General features: G+C 44.3%; 1 protein-coding gene and 1 long non-coding RNA gene across 4 annotated transcripts in view; one reads left to right on the top strand and one right to left on the bottom strand.

Moving 5' to 3' along the window:
- Positions 1–4,353: 4,353 nt before the first annotated feature.
- On the bottom strand, positions 4,354–15,662 carry LOC134736871 (uncharacterized). Its single transcript, XR_010121283.1, has 2 exons — positions 15,061–15,662; positions 4,354–5,322 (listed from the first exon to the last, which is right to left on the bottom strand). It is a non-coding gene; the product is annotated as an uncharacterized lncRNA (long non-coding RNA).
- The window catches only part of LDLRAD3 (low density lipoprotein receptor class A domain containing 3), a 294,823-nt gene continuing 289,791 nt past the window's right edge, over positions 15,643–20,674 (top strand). Inside the window, exon 1 of one of the 3 annotated variants that reach the window (XM_055281906.2) lies at positions 15,643–15,755. In XM_055281906.2, the coding sequence (XP_055137881.1) occupies positions 15,710–15,755 (46 nt within the window). In that variant the 5' untranslated portion in view covers positions 15,643–15,709. The remainder of the gene's footprint in view (positions 15,756–20,674) is intronic. The other 2 variants (XM_063640997.1, XM_055281912.2) reach the window with 2 other exon arrangements.

The raw sequence follows: 20,674 nt of genomic DNA, 5'->3' as shown, positions 1-20,674 counted from the left end.
GGATCACTTGAGGCTGGGAGGTCAAGGCTTCAGTGAGCCATGATAGTGCCACTCACTGTACTCTAGCCTGGGTGACAAGACTGAGACTCTGTCTTAAATAAAATATGTAAATCAATAAGTCAATAAAAACATAGTTATGGCAGCAACAGAAGAGTAATACACACATTTTTCCCAGCTGAGGCTCCAGATATCATGGAATTAGACAAGACATCCCACTTTGTCCTGTTGGAACTCCTGGCCCACAGAATGCATGAGCCTATTACAATGGTTGCTGTTTTGAGGATGGTTATTTATGAAACCACAGATAACCTACACACACAATAGATTTGCACACACCACAGGCTATAACTTTCGTTCATTCAACAAATATTTACTGAACACATATTAGGAGCCAGACACTATTCTGAGCATGTATCAGTGAACAGAACAGACAAAAACCTGTCCTCCTACTGCTTATACTGTATAGGGATAAAAATTGCTGTTTTTAAAAATAATCATTTTAAGTGTATTTTTCTAGTTACAAAAGTAACACTTGCTCATTCAATGCATTTGAGAAATACAAAAAGGTACTTTGAAAACACACAAAACAAATCATTATGCAGAAATAATGCATTGCTAATATTTTATTATCTGACAATCACACACATACATAGATGAACAAACACACTCTTTAAACTAGAGTCACACTTTATATTCAGTTTTATATCCTGTTTTTATTTCACTTAGTTATTGCAGACCTTTTCTCATGTCATTGAAATATGATTTTTAATGGTTGCATATTGTTCCAGCCTGTAGCAATACCAATTATTTAACCATCCTGCAACTATTTTACATTTCAGTTTATTCCAATTTTTCACTGTGATAAGCAACGTCTTGAAGAACAACTTCGTACATGAATCTTCGGCTGCATCTCTGATTAGTTCCTTAGAATATAATCAGAGAAGTGGGATTACTGGTTCAAAGGATATGCAAATGTTCAGGCTTTTCATAAATATTGTCAGATTACTTTCCAGAATGTTAGCGCCAATTTACATTCTCACCTGTATTTTATAAGATGCCTCTCTGGTATTCTTGCCAATATTCAGTATTAGAGTGTTCGTAATCTTTGCCAATTTGTTGCATTAAAGAATGGTATTTCGAGACTGGTTGACTGCCTAGGTCGCTCAATAATTATTGGGATTTGCCTAAATCTGAGTATTTAAACCTTAGTTCTGGCACCTTCTAAGAAAATATATAACCTCTCTAAGCCTCAGGGTTCTTTGTCTACCAAATGGTAACATTTCTCCTGACTTCTTAAGTTATTGTGTGGATTAAATATGTTCAAGTTTATAAAGTGTTTAACACCAAGCCTGTCAAATGGTAGCTATTATCACAGGTGTGACAATTTAGAAATTATCAACACATGAATAATTGCAAACTTTGCTCTTTCCTGTGTGTGTTAAAGAAGATCCTGATTTTGCTTAATCACATTGCTCTTCCTTCTCTCTCCTTTGAAGGAGAAGCTTGCCATGCTTTGGGGCTTTGTGAATTAGAATTAGGAGGAATGAGAAAGACAAAGACAGGAAGACACACTGACCATTGGCAGACCACCCAAAACCCAGTGGCTAACAACAAACGTTACTGCTGCAAATGGGTCTGCTGTTGGCTACAGTTAGACTGACTGTGTCTGGGCTGGGCTCAGCTGGGTGGTTCTGCATCAGGCTGTGGGCTGACTGGACTGGATCCAAGCTGTGAATGGGTTCATGTCTGCCCCATGTATGCATGGTTTGGGACACATATGAATAGAGCAGAAAATACCCAGGGCATATTCTCATGGTAGATTACCAGAGCATAAGAGGTCAGATCAAAACCCACAAGCAAATTTAAGACCTCTGCGATGTTAGATCTGCCAATATTCCTTTGGCCAAAGCAAGTCACATGGCTTAGCCCAACATCAGTGGGCTGGAAAGTCTCCTCTTCCCACAGCGGGAGGTGGAAAGGAAGTGAATATTTGCTGAACAAAAGATCATAATAAATGTTTCCAGAAATTTGCAGGAAGAGGCTACATACACTACAGTGTAAGAAAACTGAGAAAAGTGATTATGAAATATCTTGGGTATGTGTAGGACTTTACAAATCAGGTTCCTCTTAATTTCTGGAAGACTCCAATTAAGAACTTCATGTAAGTTATTTTTTGTCCGTTTAGACTGGAATTTATTAGAGACGACTTCTCCTCAGGACTGATCTTATGGTGTGATGGCTTCGATAGGGTTATGTAATGGAAACCATATTATCTTTTTGATTGCCACAACCCTTCACAGCTCCTCCTCTTTGGGTATGTTAGATCTTTCAAACATATCTTAATGGTTCTCTTTTTTTTTCTTCCCCGAGAAGAAAAAGTATGAGCGTCAGCTTCCTGATTGTGATTTACTAACTAGAGGCACAGTCTCTGCAGGAAATATGTCAGCTGTCTCATTGCTATCTTATTTAAAGTAGGACAGACACCAAGCTTGAGAAAACTTGGACAGGAGGACTCAGAGGTAGAAAATGCAAGCAAACATGTCAGTCTGTCATGACTCACAAGCTCCAAATTCACTTATGGAATCATTCGGTGAAATCAAATTGATAGTGAGAACAGGGCACAGCAATGATCAGAAGGAGCCCAAAGAGCTCTAATGTCATTTTCGCAGCATTTATTCTTGGTGTCTCCCTGAAGACCATTTACTTGGAACCTAGACAGGAGACTAAAGTCTGTGATCTCTGGGTTTGCTTAGCTCTGTAGACAGCTGGTACATCACATACAAAATATTACCCCACGCTCTCATAGTGTGATGAGTTGTTAATAAATCCATTCCAAATTCTTGGTTCTCATTCCTCTGAATGTAGATAGACTGGCTGAATATGGATATGTCAGCTCTGCTTATCACTCTAAATGTCATCTGTCTTTAACTTTATCCAAAACAGTTTTATTTTGCTTCAGAGAAAGCAGTGTTCTCAACTTCTTGAAAATCCAAGCCAAGAAGAATCATAGAATGAAGAATTATGCTAAATATTTGGTCCTCAGCCTTCCTGGAGCTGTGGCATGAAGCATCAGTGGCCTCAGTATGTGTTGGGTTTTCACTGGAATAATGAATAACACGTGTGCTTTAAAAAAATGTATGTACATTTGAGAGTTTTGGGATAGGGAACTGTCCATAATTCTGTCTCCTCATTACAAGACATTTTCCTGTCTTTCCATATTTCCACAAAGAGAGAGTGTGAGTGTATTAAAAAAAAAAAAAAAATTCCCTAATATTGTTTCTGCCTCACTCTCACCCCGTCCCCAAATAGTTGCTTTTTTTGGTTTGCTTTCTTTCTGAAGTCCCAGTATAGGCGATATTTTAACATGGTTTAAAGCCTAGACTAAGGATTTCGACAACACAGTTTGAATCTTCAGCCATTTCCTAACTCTGCAACTTTTAATAAGATACAGATTCTTCTTCTGAAAATGAGGAAAATAATAGGTGCTACCTTGGCCTCCCAAAGTGCTGGGATTACACTTCTAATGATGGACAGCAGTGTAGGGTTGAAGTAGGAGGTGGGACTCAACTCCAGAGGCAGGGCTCGGACACGGACCAGATTGGGGACTAGCTAAAACAGGGCCGGGGTGGGAGCAGCTTTCCAATCAGACACACTCACCAGTGTACCATGTCAGTTTACCACTGCTATGGAAACGCCCGGGAGTGATTTCCCCTTTCTGTGGTAATGACCCGATGACCCAAAAGCTACTACTCCTTCCCTAGAAATGTCTGCATAAATCGCCCCTTAATCTGCGTGTTATTATGTGGGTGAGTATAAATGTGGTGCAAAACTGTTCTGAGTTGCTACTCTCTGCCTACAGGGCAGCCCTATTCTGCAGGAGCAGTGACGGAGCAGTAACACCGCCAGCGCTGTAACACTGCTGCCTCAATAAAGCTCTTTTCTTCTACCCCTGGCTTGCCCTTGAATTCTTTCCTGGGCAAAACCAAGAACCCCCGAGAGCTAAGCCCCACTTTGGGGCTCGCCTGCCCTGCATCAGGGTGACTATAGTTAACAACAATGATATATTTCAAGGTAGCGAGAAGAGAGGACTTGAACTGTTCCCAGCACATAGAAATGATAGATACGCAAGGTGATACATATGCCAATAACCTTGACTTCATCATTACACATTCCATGCATGTAATAAAATATCACATGTACCCCATACATGTGAAAATATTATGTATCAATGTAAAAAAGTAGCATGCACGCTCCCCCCACCAAAGAATTAAGCAAATGAATAAATGAATGAATGGTAGTTATTTGCTATTTTCCAGTAGTTGTAATCAGAAATGATATTCAAAAGACGGGGTATCAACTAGTTGCATGAGGCTTTAATCCTAAATGGTCACTGCATCAGGGAGCTCCAGGGGCAGCTGGGGTGATATGGGAGGCACCCAGGGGGATCAGCCCCCAACTGGTCCGGAGGTGTTTTATTATTCGACAGTTGGCTGTCCCTATTGGTGTGCTCTGTCTGAATGTCAGCCCTGCTTGTCAACACTGGCAATAGGTCTTCCACACTCTTTCCCAATCCCTTTTTAACCCCAAACACCAGCATTGGCAGGATGACTGAGTGGGATGAAGGTTCTAGCCAGTGACCATAGAACTTTTTTCCTCCTTAGTGCAAAGCCAACTGGCCCACATCAGTATCGACTTCAACTTTGTCTTCTTTGGCCCTGCACTGTGAGATTTGAGCCTCTGGCCTATGCAGCCAGCTTCTAGTATTACCACTGCCTGATCTTTTTCTACCTTGGAAATTTTCATTGTAACCACTCCATATTTTTGCTATGATCAGGCTTATGATGATAAGGCAGGGACTTGAACATTGCAGGGTGGGTTGGCACACTTCTTCAGATGGACTAGCTAGGGCACATGTCCTCCTTCCAATTCTCTCTTAAGTTGAATCACTCCTCTGGCTTAGCCAGGAGGATACCAGCTTTGCCAAGGTGACTTTATTATGTGTATCCTGGTACACATTCCCTTTTGTGTATGTAGCTCTGTTTCCTGGCATCATTATTTCTGGTAGGATTGGGGTTGATTTCTGGCTATGCGTTATTTTTCCAGCTGAAGTGTTTTGTTCCTGCACTTTGACATTCCATGAAGCTTTGTGAAAACACTTGTCCTGCTCTCAGAAGGTTGTTTGTAGAGGGTTATATTGCCCTAAACTTTTCCTTCCAGGCCATGGTGCGATCCACAGGACTGAGATGAGCTGCAGCTCTGCTGCTCATTCACTGCAGGACTTGGGGCTTAAAACTTGATTTCTCTGAGGCTTTGTTATCACAACTGTAAAGTGGAGATAAGGAGGGAACAAAAGAGATAATGTTAATCGAAGTATAAAGCAAACGAAGGTAGTCATTCATTCTACCACGCATCAGCCATAGTTCCCGACCATAGGGAGCTATGGATTGATGGGGGAAATAACATATTAATAGTCAATTAAGATACAGACTCAGAAGTCCTACAAACAGGGATAAATGCAAGGTGTTATAAAAGCACATGGGAACAGGGCTGAACTCAGTCTTGAGGGGTTAGAAAAAGCATAGAAAGACTAGGAATTATTAATAGTAATGGTAGTTAAAATTAGTGGGGTGCTTACAATTCACAATTGCAAAAATATGGAACCAGCCCAAATGCCCATCAATCAATGACTGGATAAAGAAATTGTGGTATATGTATACCATGGAATACTACTCAGCCATAAAAAGGAAAGAAATAATGGCTTTCGCAGCAACTTGGATGGAATTGGGACATTATTCAAAGTGAGGTAGCTCAGGAATGAAAAACCAAATATTGTGTGTTCTCACTCATAAGTGGGAGCTAAACTATGAGGATGCAAAGGCATAAGAATGATAGAAAGGACTTTGGGGACTCAGGGGAAAGGGTGGGAGGGGGATGAGGGATAAAAGACTACAAATTGGGAATGGTGTATACTGCTCAGGTGATGAGTGCACCAACATCTCAGAAATTACCACTAAATAACATTCATGTAACCAAACACCACCTGTTCCCCCAAAACCTATGGAAATAAAAAATAAATGAATAAAAAAATAGTGGGATGCTTACTGTGTGCCAAGTAGTATGCTAAGCATGATCTCATTTAGCTCTCGCAAAGTGTGCCTAACTCATAAAGGTTTTAACTCTCATTTTATAATCAGAGAAGCTGGTCCAAAAAGCTTCAGTAAGTTGCCCAAGGACACACAACTAGGTGGCATGGTCAGATTTGAATTTAAGTTGAATTCCAGAACCCTTGCTTTTAACCACTATGCAAATCTGTTCATGCCATGCCCCTGCTTAAAACTGACCATATGTGGCCAGGCGTGGTGGCTCACGCCTGTAATCCCAGCACTTTGGGAGGCCGCAGTGGGTGGATCACCAGAGGTCAGGAGTTCGAGACCAGTCTGGCCCACATGGTGAAATCGCATCTCTACTAAAAATACAAAAATTAGCTGGGCATGGTGGCACACACCTGTAATCCCAGTTACTCAAGAGGCTGGGGCAGAAGAATCACTTGAACCCAGGAGGCAGAGGTTGCAGTGAGCTGAGATCACACACCACTGCACTCCAGCCTGGATGACAAGAGCAAAAACTCCGTTTCAAAAAAAAAAAAGACAATGGGAAAAAACCCTGAGCTTTTGTGACTTTCCATTGCTCATAGGATAATGACTAAACTCCTTTACATCCCTAAAAGTTTCCTGCCCAACCCTCTGGTCTTACTCTTCATCCTTTTCTCTGCCCCCCAACCCATGGTCATCAGCCTCGGCAGCAGATCATAAAGGATATACTCAGCTAAGGAGTCTGAGCTTGTCCTGTCACCAACAGGGAGCCATGGAGCTTTTAAGCAGGTTGAACAGGAGCAAGACAAGACCTGAAAAAGCCAGTGAGGAGGTGGTTGAAGTAACCCAGGCACAGGTACATGGGGGTGTGAACTAAGGGACAGAAAGAGTGAAGGAGAGGGAGAGGGGTGAATTGGATTTAAGAGACATTAGCTTATGGAATCTACAAATCTTGGTGACTGATGATGCAGGGGAGTCCAGCAGAGCGAGGAGTCCAGGCTTATACTCACATTTCTAGCTTAGATGACAAGGTAGAGGGCACTAGCTATTTTTAAAGAGCTGCTATCAATGCCTAACAAAAGCCAACAATACCCACGACTCTGCGTTTTTATTACGTGTATGTTGCAAGGCCCTGAAAGCTGTAAGATAATTTGCCTTCCCTGTGCCTTTTGTTCACTCCCTTCCACACTGGGTGTGGGAATTCACTGAAAGCTCAGCAAAACCCATCACCTCTGCCACACCCCTGCCCCCCGCTCAAGTTGAACTACAAACCCACACATCAGACCCAGGTTAGCAATCTAACAGTGCCTGAAATTGAGCGTCTAAACATTAAAACCAATCAAGCCCAAAGAACCTAACTTGAAATGAAGAGGTGTTTAAAAGAAGTAAGCTGAGGTACACCGAGAAAAACAACTTAAATTATTAAAGTGGAGTTTTCACCATGCAGGAAAAATGTTCCAATAATGTCAGATTAAAAATGTAAATCTATTTACCTTCCAGATGGGTTTTATGAGAGCTCTTATTAAAATCAGCTGCCTACCTGTTTGTGAAAGAGAATTTGTTACTTAGGGAAGGTAGTCAGACCCAGGCATGCTGGAATCATTTTCTCACATTTGTCACTGACTGAATAGCTCCTGTGACTTCTGCTTTGTCAGTTAATTACTGTGTAAACTTTCCCACTGAAAATGGAGGTCTTATTCAGTGTTGTGTTTTTTTTTCTGTTTTTTTGTTTGTTTGTTTTGAGACGGAGTCTCGCTCTGTCGCCCAGGCTGGAGTGAAGTGGCTCGACCTTGGCTCACTGCAAGCTCCGCCTCCCGGGTTCACGCCATTCTCCTGCCTCAGCCTCCCAAGTAGCTGGGACTACAGGCGCCTGCCACCGCGCCAGGCTAACTTTTTGTATTTTTAGTAGAGACGGGGTTTCACCGTGTTAGCCAGGATGGTCTCGATCTCCTGACCTCGTGATCCGCCCGTCTCGGCCTCCCAAAGTGCTGGGATTACAGGCGTGAGCCACCGCGCCCGGCCTGTTTGTTTGTTTTTTTGAGACAAAGTCCCAAAGTCTCGCTCTGTTGCCCAGGCAGGAATGCAGTGGTGTGATCTCGGCTCACTGCAACCTCCGCCTCCCAGGTTCAAGCGATTCTCATGCCCTCAGCCATCCAAGTAGCTGGGATTACAGGTGTGCGACACCATGCCCAGCTAATTTTTGTATTTTTAGTGAAGATGAGGATTTCATCATGTTGGCCAGGCTGGTCTCGAATGCCTGACCTCAAGTGATCCACCCGTCTTGGCCTCTCAAAGTGCTGGGATTACAGGGATGAGCCACTGCACCCGGCCTTAGTGTTGTGTTTTTTTCTGAATCCAAGTGACAAATGTTCATGTTGTCTAAAGCGGATTTCTTCCAATTCATTTATTGCCTTCCTCTTGACCCCGTAGTGCATTTGTAATTCCGAAATTATGACATTAATATCACTTCCATATCAATGAACTTTGTGTCTAGGTTATATGGTTAAGAGAGCTTTGAGGCAGAATTAGTCAGATGGAGAAACCAGGAGGGAAAAAAAGTCCTTCATAAATCAGTGATGGACAAGAAGACTTATTTTCAACTATGATGCAAGAAACTCTAAAGGGTCATGTGTTCATTCATGAAATAAAATATTATCTATATCAGCTCTGTGTAATAGAAATATGCTGTGAGCCCCCTATGGAAGCCATAAATGAATTTAAAATTGTCTAGGAGCCACATAATAAAGGCAAAAAAAGGTCAGTGATAATTTTAATATTGTTTTAGTTAATTCTATGTATTCCAATACTATATTTCAATATGTGATCAATATAAATCCTACTGAGATCTTTTACATTCTTTTTTGTATTAAGTGTTTGAAATCCATTTTGCATTCTATAGTTAGAGCATATCACAGTTGAGGATAGCCACATCTCAAATGCTCAATGTCAGAAGTAGCTCATGACTACAGTACTGCATTCTGCAGATCTATGCAGTTCAATGACAGCTTTCCCCATCAAATTGACAGACCAAGAATAGGTTTATACGTGTAATAAATCTACCTTTTTTTTTCCAATTGAGAAAGAAAATGAAATGTGACTATGGGAAAACCTGGCCAAAATTTCTTTTGCTACACCGCAGGTTAAATTTCTTTTTCGTATCACTGTTCCTTGGTTTCAGGTCTGGTCATATATGAGAAACCATCCTTTTAAGGGGGTCGATGACTTCATTCAAAGGACAATAAAACTAAGGCATTAAAATAAATAACCAACTGCACATTTTGAAAAATGAGGGGTAAAAATGTCATTGTTCCAGATGGTGCAAAATTTTCATTAATAAATGTCAGCAGCTCTCTTTTCTGCAAGCTTGTGACTATATTAAACATGAATTACAAGAACTCTGTTGGTTCCCAGCAGTATTTTTCTGTAGATTAGTCTGACAATTTAAAAATATATAGATACATTTGGCAGCTCTGGGATGACTTTAATTTCTAGCTGAAAGAACTCCCATGCTCAGCATGTTTTAGGGGTGGGTGGAGGCTACAACAATTAGATGCATCCTGAAAACTTTTCTAGTTTTCAGTTTTCTAGTTTGTAATTGCATTACAAAATAAATCAAGTTCTGTTTGACGTGCTGAACATCTTGAGCTTTCTAGTTCAAACCCAGTGAACACATTGTCTTCAAAGCTGCAAATACATTTTGTGTTTTATACATTGGGGATTATTTTGCTGTAGTAGGCAGCATTGTTTGGCATGGTATTGTGGGAACCTTTTAGAATTAATAGGATCTGCTTCAAATCTCAGTTATTCACTGGATTATTCAGGGAAAGTCTTTAATTCTCTGAGCCTGAGATTCCCCATCTGTGTAAAAGAGATAATAATGTCTATCTCAAAGATTATTGTAAAAATTAAATGTGATCACAAATATGCAATGCCAGAAGCAGACACTTGATTAATGACAGTCCTCTGTCCTTGTCTTTCTCAGGGTAACTGGTAAGTAAGATTCAATGATGTTAAGTATTCACAGACCTGATGTTTGCTGTAAGGCTTTGTATTAGTTGTCTTTTGCTAAGTAATAAATTAGCTCAAAACTTAGTGGTTTGAAACAACAAACATATATAATCTTGCAGTTTTTCTGGGTTGGGAATCTGGGCACAGCTTAGTTGGGTGCCTTTGCCTTAAGGTTTGTCATGAGGTTTTAGTAAAGCTGTTGGCCAGGGCTGTAATTTCATCTGAAGGCATGACTGGGGAAGATCTGCTTCTAAACCCACTTCTGTAGTTGTTGGTGGGATTTGGTTCTTTGTGAACTCTTGGGTTGAGGGCCTTAATTCCTCACTGGCTGTGGACTGAAGGCCTTTACAGTTCTTTATCACATGAGCTTTTCTGTAGGCAGTTCACAACATGGCAGCTAGCAATAGAAAGAGAGAGAGACCAACGACAGGAGCCAGAGTCTTCTTACAACCTAATCTTGGAAGAGACTGTCCCCCTGCTTTTGCCATATTCTGTTTGCTAGAATTGAGTCACTAGCTTCCAGCAACACTCAAGGGAACGGAATTGCACAAGGGTGTGAATATCTGGTGATGGGGATCATTAGGGCTGTCTCAGAGGTTGCTGACAGCAGGCTTTTCTCCCCCTTTTTTCTTTTCCAAATCAATGTCCGGCAATACAGCAGGCTTTTTCTGCAGCTTTAGCCTTCGTGTTTCCTGGCCTTACTCCTCCCTCACGTGTAGGTTCTAAGTCTGTAATACAAGTAAAGAGCTGAAAATACAGGAGTTCTACAATAAGGAACTCTGCTAAATGCTTCGCATAGCCCTTATGACATCATACACCCTTATATTATATGCCCTTACATTACATGCTCTTATGACACTACATGATGTGGTCATTTGTTAATTTAATACTCATCTACATCTCAATCATACTATCAGCTCTCTGAGGACAGGGAACTGGTTTTGTGCACTGCAGAAATCCTCAGCCCACAACAGTGTCTGGCACTAATAACTGTTTGCCAGATAAATAAAGGAATGAGAAGGAGTCCTTTTGCTTCATACAACAACCCTACGAGGTGGGTACAGTTCTTAGGCTCATTTCACAGGAAATTCAGACTCAGAGATAAACTGAGTTTCTCAGCCTTACATAGCTAGGAAGTAGTGGGACCTAGCAGCCCAGGTATATCAAGCCATCTCAAAGCCCATTCTCTTAGTTACCTGAGTCTGTGGCCTCCTGATTTTATGTTGGGGGTAGAAAGTGTATGTGTGTGTGTGATGTATTTGTGAGGGACTCAGTGATCTTCCTCCACCAGGCAGCTTCTCAGTAGGCAATTTCCACCACCCACTATAATTTGGAGTAGAGTAAGCCTTACTTGGCTGAATCCTCAAGTGAATTTCTATTTTCTTCATATTTTGGAGAGAAGAATGAAAATCAGATGAAGGGAAGAGAGAGCAGAGAACAAGAAATATGGAACCATAGAAACCATGAGTCACAGAAGCGACTGGGGGAGTCGAACGTCTCCTACTATCTCTGCTTCATTTTTTTTTTTTTTTTTTGAGACAGAGTCTCGCTCTGTTGCCCAGGCTGGAGTGCAGTGGCGCAATCTCGGCTCACTGCAAGCTCCGCCTCCTGGGTTCATGCCATTCTCCTGCCTCAGCCTCTCCGAGTAGCTGGGATTACAGGCGCCCGCCACCACGCCTGGCTAATTTTTTGTATTTTTAGTAGAGACGGGGTTTCACCGTGGTCTCGATCTCCTGACCTCGTGATCCGCCGGCCTCGGCCTCCCAAAGTGCTGGGATTACAAGCGTGAGCCACCGCGCCCGGCCTCTCTGCTTGATTTTTATGAAGTGAATGAAGCTAAGGCAGACTTGGTATCAGTCAACTTTTTGTAGGTAAGGTTTTTTTTTTTCCCTTGGTCCCTCTAGTGTCCCTGCTCCTTTTATCTTCTTGTCAGTTCCCACATGTTCCTACTCTTATTCAAGTTTAAATATTTTTTTCTGAAAGTTTGAAAGGTCTGCATCTTAGGTGCTTTGTGAGAGAGGTAATGATACTGACAATTAAAAAAAAAACCTGTGATAACAAAACTAACATATATTGAGTGCTTACTATGTACTAGGCAAGATTCTAAGTGTTTCCCATGTACTAATTTATTTAAAAGATCCTATGGAACAATTAAGTCAATCCTATGGGTGACCTTAAAGGCAGATATACTAGTTGTCTATTACTGCACGTGAATTATCCTGAAAGTTAGTGATTTAGAACAGGAATGAACATTTATTATATCTGCCAGTTTCTGTGTATCAGGAATTTGGGGATGTCTGCGGGTTCTATTCCAGCTCACCGAAAGATCAATCATATGTTAGCCAATGGTACAGTCATCCAAAGACTTTACTGGGGCTGGAGGACCTGCTCCTAAGATGGTTCACTCCAAGGCTGGCAAGACAGCAGGAAGCTCAGCTTCTTTCCACGTAGACATATCCACAGGGGTGCTTGAGTGTCCTTACAACATGGTGGCTGGCTTCCCCAAGACAAGTGATCAAAGAGAACAAAGAAGAAACTGCTATGTCCTTTTTGACTCAGTCTTGGAGTTATCTACTGTCACTTCCACAATATCCATTGGTCACATATCAGCCCCATTCAGTGTGGAAGGACACTGCACAAAGGCATGGATGCTAGAAGGTGAGAATCTTTGACAGCCATCTCAGAAGCTACCTTCCACAACAGTTGCCTTGTAGTGTGTACCACAACCACACAAAAGCTAATGTTTCTTGAGCAATTACTACGTGCGAGGTACCATGCCAGAGACTTTATATACATTATCTTTTTAAATCCTGGACAGCAACCCTAAGATCCAGGTGATACTGTAATCCCCATTTTACAGATAAGGAAACTAGGACTCAGAGAGGCTAATAACTTGCACAAAGTCACAGAGCTAGTTTGTGGCAAGTGAAATGAGCATAGGAGCAGATCTCAGACACACCACAAGTTTAGTTTGTGCTATTTTCACCTGTAATGTTGCAGGGGCTGCTGTGGGGAGTAAATGAGAAAAGGTTTGCAAACTACAGAGCATTGTATGGAGGCCCACAGAGAGACGACATTCTTTCTTCCCTCCTTCAGCAATGTGAAACCGTGTCAGCAGCACACACGCATGGTCAGAGTGTCTCTTGGTAAATAAGAGACATAAAGCACTTTGTTTTTGATGTTTATTAAACCAATCTTGAAAAAGATTGATTGGCTCCATAGGACCTAAACGATTAGCACTGAAACCTCTCACATTTCCTGGAAACTGAATGTCTTCTGCTTGGAATTCTAAAGAACTGGGAAAAAGGAGAGTAATAAAGTATAAAAATAGTTTCATCTCCTGCCCAGCTTATATGGTGAGGAGGAGGTTGGCAGTGACTTAGTATAATTATAAAAACAACAGTTGGGCCAGGCACGGTGGCTCACACCTGTAATCCCAGCACTTTGGGAGGCTGAGGCAGGCGGATCACGAGGTCAGGAGATCGAGACCAGCCTGGCCAACATGGTGAAACCCCTGTTTCTACTAAAAATACAAAAATTAGCTGGGCATGGTGGTGGGCGCTTGTACTCCCAGCTACTCGGGAGGCTGAGGCAGGAGAATCCCTGGAACTCGGGAGGCAGAGGTTGCAGTGAGCCGAAATGCGCCACTGTGCTCCAGCCTGGGCGACAGAGTGAGACTCTGTTTCATAAATAAATAAATAAATAAAAACAACAGTTGACTTTAAATAAGGTTTTACATTAGTCCAAATGATTTCAAAGACATTAACATATTTAAAAGCGTGTGTGCCTGTGTGTATGTGAGAGAGAGAGAATGAGAGAGAGAGTCAGAGTCAAACTTGTGAAGTAAGGAAGTTGATGTGTCCAAAGAAACCTGAGGAAACAAGAACTATAGCAGTGGGTCAGTTGCATTATCTTTCCATATCCCTAATGTTTGGAGGCAAATGAGCAGCTGTAGGAGAAATTATTTGCTTATCTGCCTCCTCAGATATTACTATCAAAGGCAGGAGGCCTCTTCCCAACAAGCTTCCTGGAACAATGCACATACCCACATGCACAGGGCATTTTGCATAAAATTTTAAGGGCTTTAAAATTCCTTCAAGCCCATGGGACGATCTCCTTAATACTCATCAATCCCAGGATAAAAGCCCTGAATGCCAAATCATTTAGATAATTGATTTATATTTTCTATATGTACTACAAACTATGGAACTTGTTAAACTTTCCTCCCTCACATCACATTTTCTCATTACCTTGAACCATCGTTGGTATTTTTAAATTTTGACCTGATCCATTTTAGCCTTTACGTTTCCAGACTACAGCAGGCAATTACAAAGTAAAGTAATTGAATCTTAACACCCTTGAGGATGTCTCCAGGGCATCCCAAAACCTGATGCAGGCATCCCTTTTATAACTGCCTCTGTACCCATACCTTCCCCTTTCTTTCAGCCAGGTGGTGTTTGTATAAATAAACTTAACCCTTTTGAGGGGTGGATTTTAGGGATGCAGTTCTATTGTTTTGACAAATGTATACAGCTGTGTAACTACCACTATAATCAAGATTAGAACAGTCGCACTGCCCCCAAAAGTTTTAATTTATTGATCCATTTATCAATTGATGGACACTTGAGTTGTTTCCAGTTTTTGGCAATTATTTGCATTAGTCTTTTGCTTTTGCTTTTTTGGGTGGGGGGTCAGAGACAGTGGAGCACAAAAGTGTCATCCCCTTCTTCCACCATCTAAGTCTTTTGGGGCTTTTCACCAGTGCCCTCTGGAAGCAATTGCATTGGTGCAGCTACATTTTTTGCATTTGGGTATCTGCCTTTCATGACCTTTTCCTTTTTTTAATTTTATTTTTTCCAAATTGGGTCCCAAACGTTCAACAGGTCAAGGTGGACACTATGCAGACAAAATAACTCATGTGGTCCACGCTGTGTGCATGGAAGGTGTCAGCTGCTCTTACCTGTGGCTCCCGGATCATCAGCCTTGGAATCAGCCACGATGTTGTTAAAAATGCAGAATCTCAGGCTCCATGCCAGATCTACTGAACCAGAGTCAGTATTTTAACAAGATCGTCAAGTGTGCCGGATGCATATTAAAGTTTGAGAAGCACTGGTATTCCACACTCGCTACTAAAAATATACTACAATTTTCTCATAAGATTTGGCCCTTTATTTTAACTTTTTCTCTCTCGGTAGTAAACTCACTTTGTAGTTTGAGTAAAGAACTCAAGTTTTGGTCTGGGCGCTGCATCTCGCTGGGTGTGGAAGCAAAGGCAGAAATGAGAGGGACAAAAGGAAGCAGATAACAGAGCCCAGGCTGTTAGAAGATCCCCGCGGCCAGACCCGGGAGGCGACGAGAGATCGAAAGGCTGAACCCTTCGCCCCGCTCGGCGGCCCCTCGGAGTCAGGACACCTAGGGTAACATGCGGGTGGCCACGCGCAGCCCAAGCGCTTGCAAAACTTAGCGGGGCCGGGCCGGGGCCGGGCCCGGGGCGGGCGGGAGGGAGGAGGGACAGGCGGGAGGGCGGGGCCGGCGCGGCGAGGGGCGGGGTCAGCGCCGAGGCCGCGGGGGCAGCGACGGCGCCGGGCAGCGGGAGCGGCGGCCGCGCCATGTGGCTGCTGGGGCCGCTGTGCCTGCTGCTGAGCAGCGCCGCGGGTGAGTCGGGGGGCGGCCGGCGAACTTCCCGTGAGGCGTGGGGCGCGGGGCGCGGGGCGCAGCGGCCGGGTGCCATCGCGTCCCCTCCCGGGCGCAGGCCGCTCTCCGGGCGTGGGTGTGCGCGGAGGGCGGACCCCGGCGCCGGGCTGGCCCGGACCCTGCCGAGGGGCCGCCGCGGGGTGCGCGCCGTCCTATTGTGCGGGCGTGCGCGCCGGGTCGTGTTGTGCTGTGTGCGCGGGCGGAGCTCTGTGTGCAGTCCGGGTCTGGGGAGCCCGGCGGCTGCCCGGATTGGGCGTAGCTCGAGTGTGGCTGTGTGTGTGTGTTGTGTGTGCTGAGGAACGGAGGCGGGGAGAGGAAAGGAGAGGAGAGAACTCTTCCCTGGTCTCATCTTCCCAGACGCCTGGGCGCGCGCGGCTGCATTAGCCTCCTCTGGGCCTCTTCCCGAGTCGCGCTCCGTGCCTCAGTTTCCCCACCTGCACCGCGGAGAGAGTAGCAAAGCTGCTTCCTTTCATTCCTCTCTGGGACTATTTGGTTTGGGTAAAGTGAGTTGAAGCAGGGCCGGTTCTGGGAATTCTTCATTTTTCCCACTGATCCTGGGAACCGAAGCTTTATTTAAGACGTCTGACCACCCTACTTGCCCCGCGATGGGCGCCCTCACCGTCAAGGGGCCCTGGGAGAGGACACGGGGCTTCATCCGGCGGCCCTTTGAAGCTGGCATCACCACCGCGTGTGCATCCCGGGGCCTGGACCGTAGCAAGCCTCCTTCCCTTCCAGACAGCGTGTTGTTCCCAGGAACTTTTCTGCTGATGTGGGCATGATCCGAATTCCAGCCTGGGAGCCCTTCCTCCTCTGCCCCTGCCCGCCGCCCACAGCTGTCAGCTGTCCCTCCTGGGCTGGGCCCGCCCTTGGCCCCTTGACGTTTATTTCTGGGCATCTGATGCCCAGAATGTGGGTGACAGGGCCCAGTGAACTTTCTTCAGCAGAATCTTGCTTGCCTGGTGTTTGTGCCATCCACACGTCTAATAACTGCCTTATTTTGCCAAGTGGTTCTAGCAGCTTGGCTGTCGAGGTGTCTTTGGTGGTGTGTGGGTTTGCTAAGTTGAGGCTCACTTCATTCTTAGCTGTGCCTTGGAGGTATGAATGCGTTAAAGGGAAATCTCCTCTCTTCCTTGATGTCCCTGATCCTGGGCATCCTCACAGCCCACTGAGCAGCCTTTCCTGCTCTCAGACCCATGACATTATCTCCACTCCTCTGATACCCCATTTAGATGCTTGTGGGTTCGCTGGGCTTCCAGGGAGGGGCTAGACCTCCTGGTGACTGCTGTGGATTTTTAACCAGGTCTGGGTGAGAGTGCCCTTAAATTAGTCCACCTGGGGAGAGTTCTCACAGGACGTTGCTCAGCCAGGAACAGGTGTGAATTGTTTGGAGGCTGTTAGAGCAGGTCGATTTCCAGGGCGTCTACAGACATGAAGACCTGTTTGGATTCACAAATTCAATTTGTGTAGCTGTGGTGTGTCCCCTCATAGCACCTGAGAAGGACAGTATGGAAGCTGGCTCTTGTGTGTGTCCTGGGAGAGCCACTGTGGCCAAATGGAAACTTATTTATTGCATCTCCCAGTTGGTGCTGTGTTGCTTTAGTTGAGTCTCCATCTCTGTAAAAATAGTTGTAAAGTTAATTTTGTCCCTGTCTGGTCAGCAGTGGCTATTTAATATGTGTGTGTACATCTGAAATAGGGCTAAAATAAATAAAATGGTCATAGTGGGGAGCGGACGGGTAGGGGGAGGAATAGCCCAACTGTCCCTAGTGAGTTTTCCATTATCTGTGGGCTTTGAGTTACCTTTACAGTTGCTGCCTTAGAAACATCTAGGCAGGTTGGAGTGTGTGCATCTTTCATGTTACGTTAAGTGTCATCTTTTTAGCATGGATTTCACTTCGACCCAAGTGTTGCCAGAAACAGGGCTGGTCATTTTTCCTAATGTCAACCAGATGCTCCTGGGCTCCCATCCCATAAGAAAAGCCTGTTTGGTTCAGTTTGGGTTTCATAGCCAGACTAGAGACCCTACCCCTCCATCCTATAGCCTATGCTTCGATCCTCTTCTGGGAAGTTGATAAAACAAGAGAGATTGTAAAAGCCAAGACTTTGGATTTCTGTCTCCATCTGATAGTCTGTGAAAGAATCCCGGGGTCAAGGTTGAACCGTAGTTAGAGTCCTGAGTCTTTGTGGGGCTGGAAAGCCGCTGACATTCCAAGAGCAGTTTGGAGGCCTTTTTTATTCAGGAACCTTCTCAGACACCTTTCGTATTTTTTTCTTCCTTTGTTTTTATTTGTGTTAGGGAAGTGAAGCATTGATTTTCACCATTGCTATTTTTTAATGTATCCTGCGAGAGAGACTCAGCCCAAGTCACGTCATCTGATGTCCAGTTTTCCTGCATGTGGGTGGACTCAGTGGGTTTAAGTGCGTAGGGCTCCAGTCATTTCTAAAGGCAGCCATGCTGGATGGTGGTCCGTCTTCTCACTTCCTCCAGGACTGACCTTTGCCTAGACTTCCTGACATTCTCTATCAGTGAAAAGGCTCGATTTTCCCAGGAGTGAGTATTGACTTTTTCTCCTGGAAAGATCTGCTTAACGGTGTGAGGGGCGGGTTTTAATGTTTTTAACTAGCTGAGTAGCTATGCACGGCTCAGCACAGCTCAGCTCGGAAAGATGAGGCCTAAAAGAGGCCTTGTACACCAGAGTACAAATAAACACACCTTGTTGCTTTTCATCTTCAAAGAGATGTGACTAAGGCTCCCTACTGGGGTGTGAGATGTTTTTTCCTGACAGCCGACTTAGGCCATTTACTCTGGGATAAGTGGGGGAGGGAGAGGGATGTGAGTAGGAGAGGGTGGGGTGGTAAGTTCTCGGCCTTGAAGAGTGGTTTAGACACCTTTCAGCTAGTCTGCAGGATAAATTGAAAGTGCACTTGTATTGTCACCTTTGTAAAGCAGTTTAGAGAATTTGGAGTTTAGGAACACTTATAATCAACTAATTTCATATTAAAGAATTGGCCTTAAGCCAGAGTAATGGCTCACACCTGTAATCCCAGCACTTTGGGAGGCCAAGATGTGTGGATCACTTGAGGTCAGGAGTTTGTCACCAGCCTGGCCAACATGGTGAAACCGTCTTCTCTACTAAAAATACAAAAATTAGCCAGGCGTGGTGACGTGTGCCTGTGATCCCAGCTACTCCGGAGGCGGAGGTGGGAGAACCACTTGAACCTGGGAAGCAGAGGTTGCAGTAAGCCAAGTTTGCGCCACTGCACTCCAGAGCAAGACTGCCTCAATTAAAGAAAGAAAGCAAGCAAAAAGAATTGGCCTTTACAACCTTGCCTGTTTGTGTGGGCAAGGGAAAGAGAGGGAACCCACTATTAGTGAAGCATCTCTTGTGTGTGAGATGCTTTGCTCATTACTTTAAGCACATGATCCCATTGAAACTTGCCAAGGATAGATATTATGTGGCAGGAAATCATTGTGTGGTTCAGGAGAGATTGATAATACCCAGGGTACCACAATAAAGGCTGAAGCCTAGATTCTAACTTAAGCTTCTCCTTGTCCCCAACCTGGGCTGTTCCCACTCTGTTTCCAGGCTTCCTGCACCATGCTTCCATGCCTTTCCTCCACAGTGCTCTTGCAAATTGACACAGTGAGATTGTTTACGTGAATGCTCGCCCTCCCCAAATCTGTTCACTTTGTGATCACTGCCCAGGAGTTATTCAGTAGAGACATCAGCTTTCTCTGCAGGACACTTTGGTGTTCATGGTAAATACATAAAATACATCTCAATCCTTATGTGAAGATGAAACTTTTTCAGGATAACTCTGGTCCTTTTGCTGTGTGCGTGGGTGAGTGACAAACACTAGGCGGGGAGATGATACCAGCCAGGGTTCGATTTCTTGACCCGAATTGTAGTTACATGGGGGTTCGTTTTCATTCTTTGAGCTCTAAATTCATATTTCCCCCTTAAAATGTGTTTATTGTATTTTAGAATTAAAAAAATAAGGTACTTTCCACCATGGACATGCTTTGGAGTGATGGAACTGTTTTTAGCTATGGGATTGCCCCAGGGACGGATCTATTTTTGGTTGTTGGGTTTTCTTGTTTGTTCTTTCCCCTCTTTCTGTCTTAGAAATATTTAGGAAATGCTTGGACCGTTCTAACCGTGCAGTTTTGTTGTTGTTGTTATGCCAGTGCCTCTACCTGACAACCAGGGAGATTTTTAAGATGGCTGATCGTGTGTGTGTGTGTGTGTGTGTGCGCGCGCGCGCGCGCGCACGCGCGCGCATATATATGTAACTGCCTTCTATTGTGAAAAAAATCTACTCACTTGGATGCTAAAGAGTACCTTGAAGACGTTTGCTGGGAGAGCAGCCAGGTACTTTTGATATGCCATATTTGCTTGTCACATCATTGGCTTGATGTTTATATATCTTAAGATAGTACGTGGACTTGTATGACAGAGTAACTGCTTGGTCGGGGGAGAGCAAAAGTTTATTTGGGGTAGGATTCTTAGGGCTTTTGGAGGTGGTTGCAGAGATGGGGTTAGTCTCAGGCAGGGTTTCTCAGCCTTGGTACCAACGACACCTTGGCCTGGATAGTTCTTTGTTGTGGGGGTTGTCCTGTGCATTGCGGGATGGTCACAGCAGCATCATTAGTTCTCGATGCCTGTACTGGCTTCCTCTTCACCCACAGCGGTGACAGCCAAAAATGCCTCCCGACATTGCCACGTTGCCCCTAGTTGAGAACCCCTGGTCTAGCGTGAGCAAGTGTCCTTGCCATGCATCTTGAGCATTATTACTGTGCATCCTGAGTGTGTCTTCTGGATGCAGGGGGTCAAGATGCCGTCCTACTCCCAAGGGCCTTTGGGCTTTGGCTTTATGTT

This window comes from Symphalangus syndactylus, chromosome 6 (genome assembly GCF_028878055.3).
Source record: "Symphalangus syndactylus isolate Jambi chromosome 6, NHGRI_mSymSyn1-v2.1_pri, whole genome shotgun sequence".
Lineage (NCBI taxonomy): Eukaryota > Metazoa > Chordata > Mammalia > Primates > Hylobatidae > Symphalangus > Symphalangus syndactylus.
Note: the sequence above shows the minus strand (reverse complement) of the source record. Positions and strands in the feature narration are given on the sequence as shown.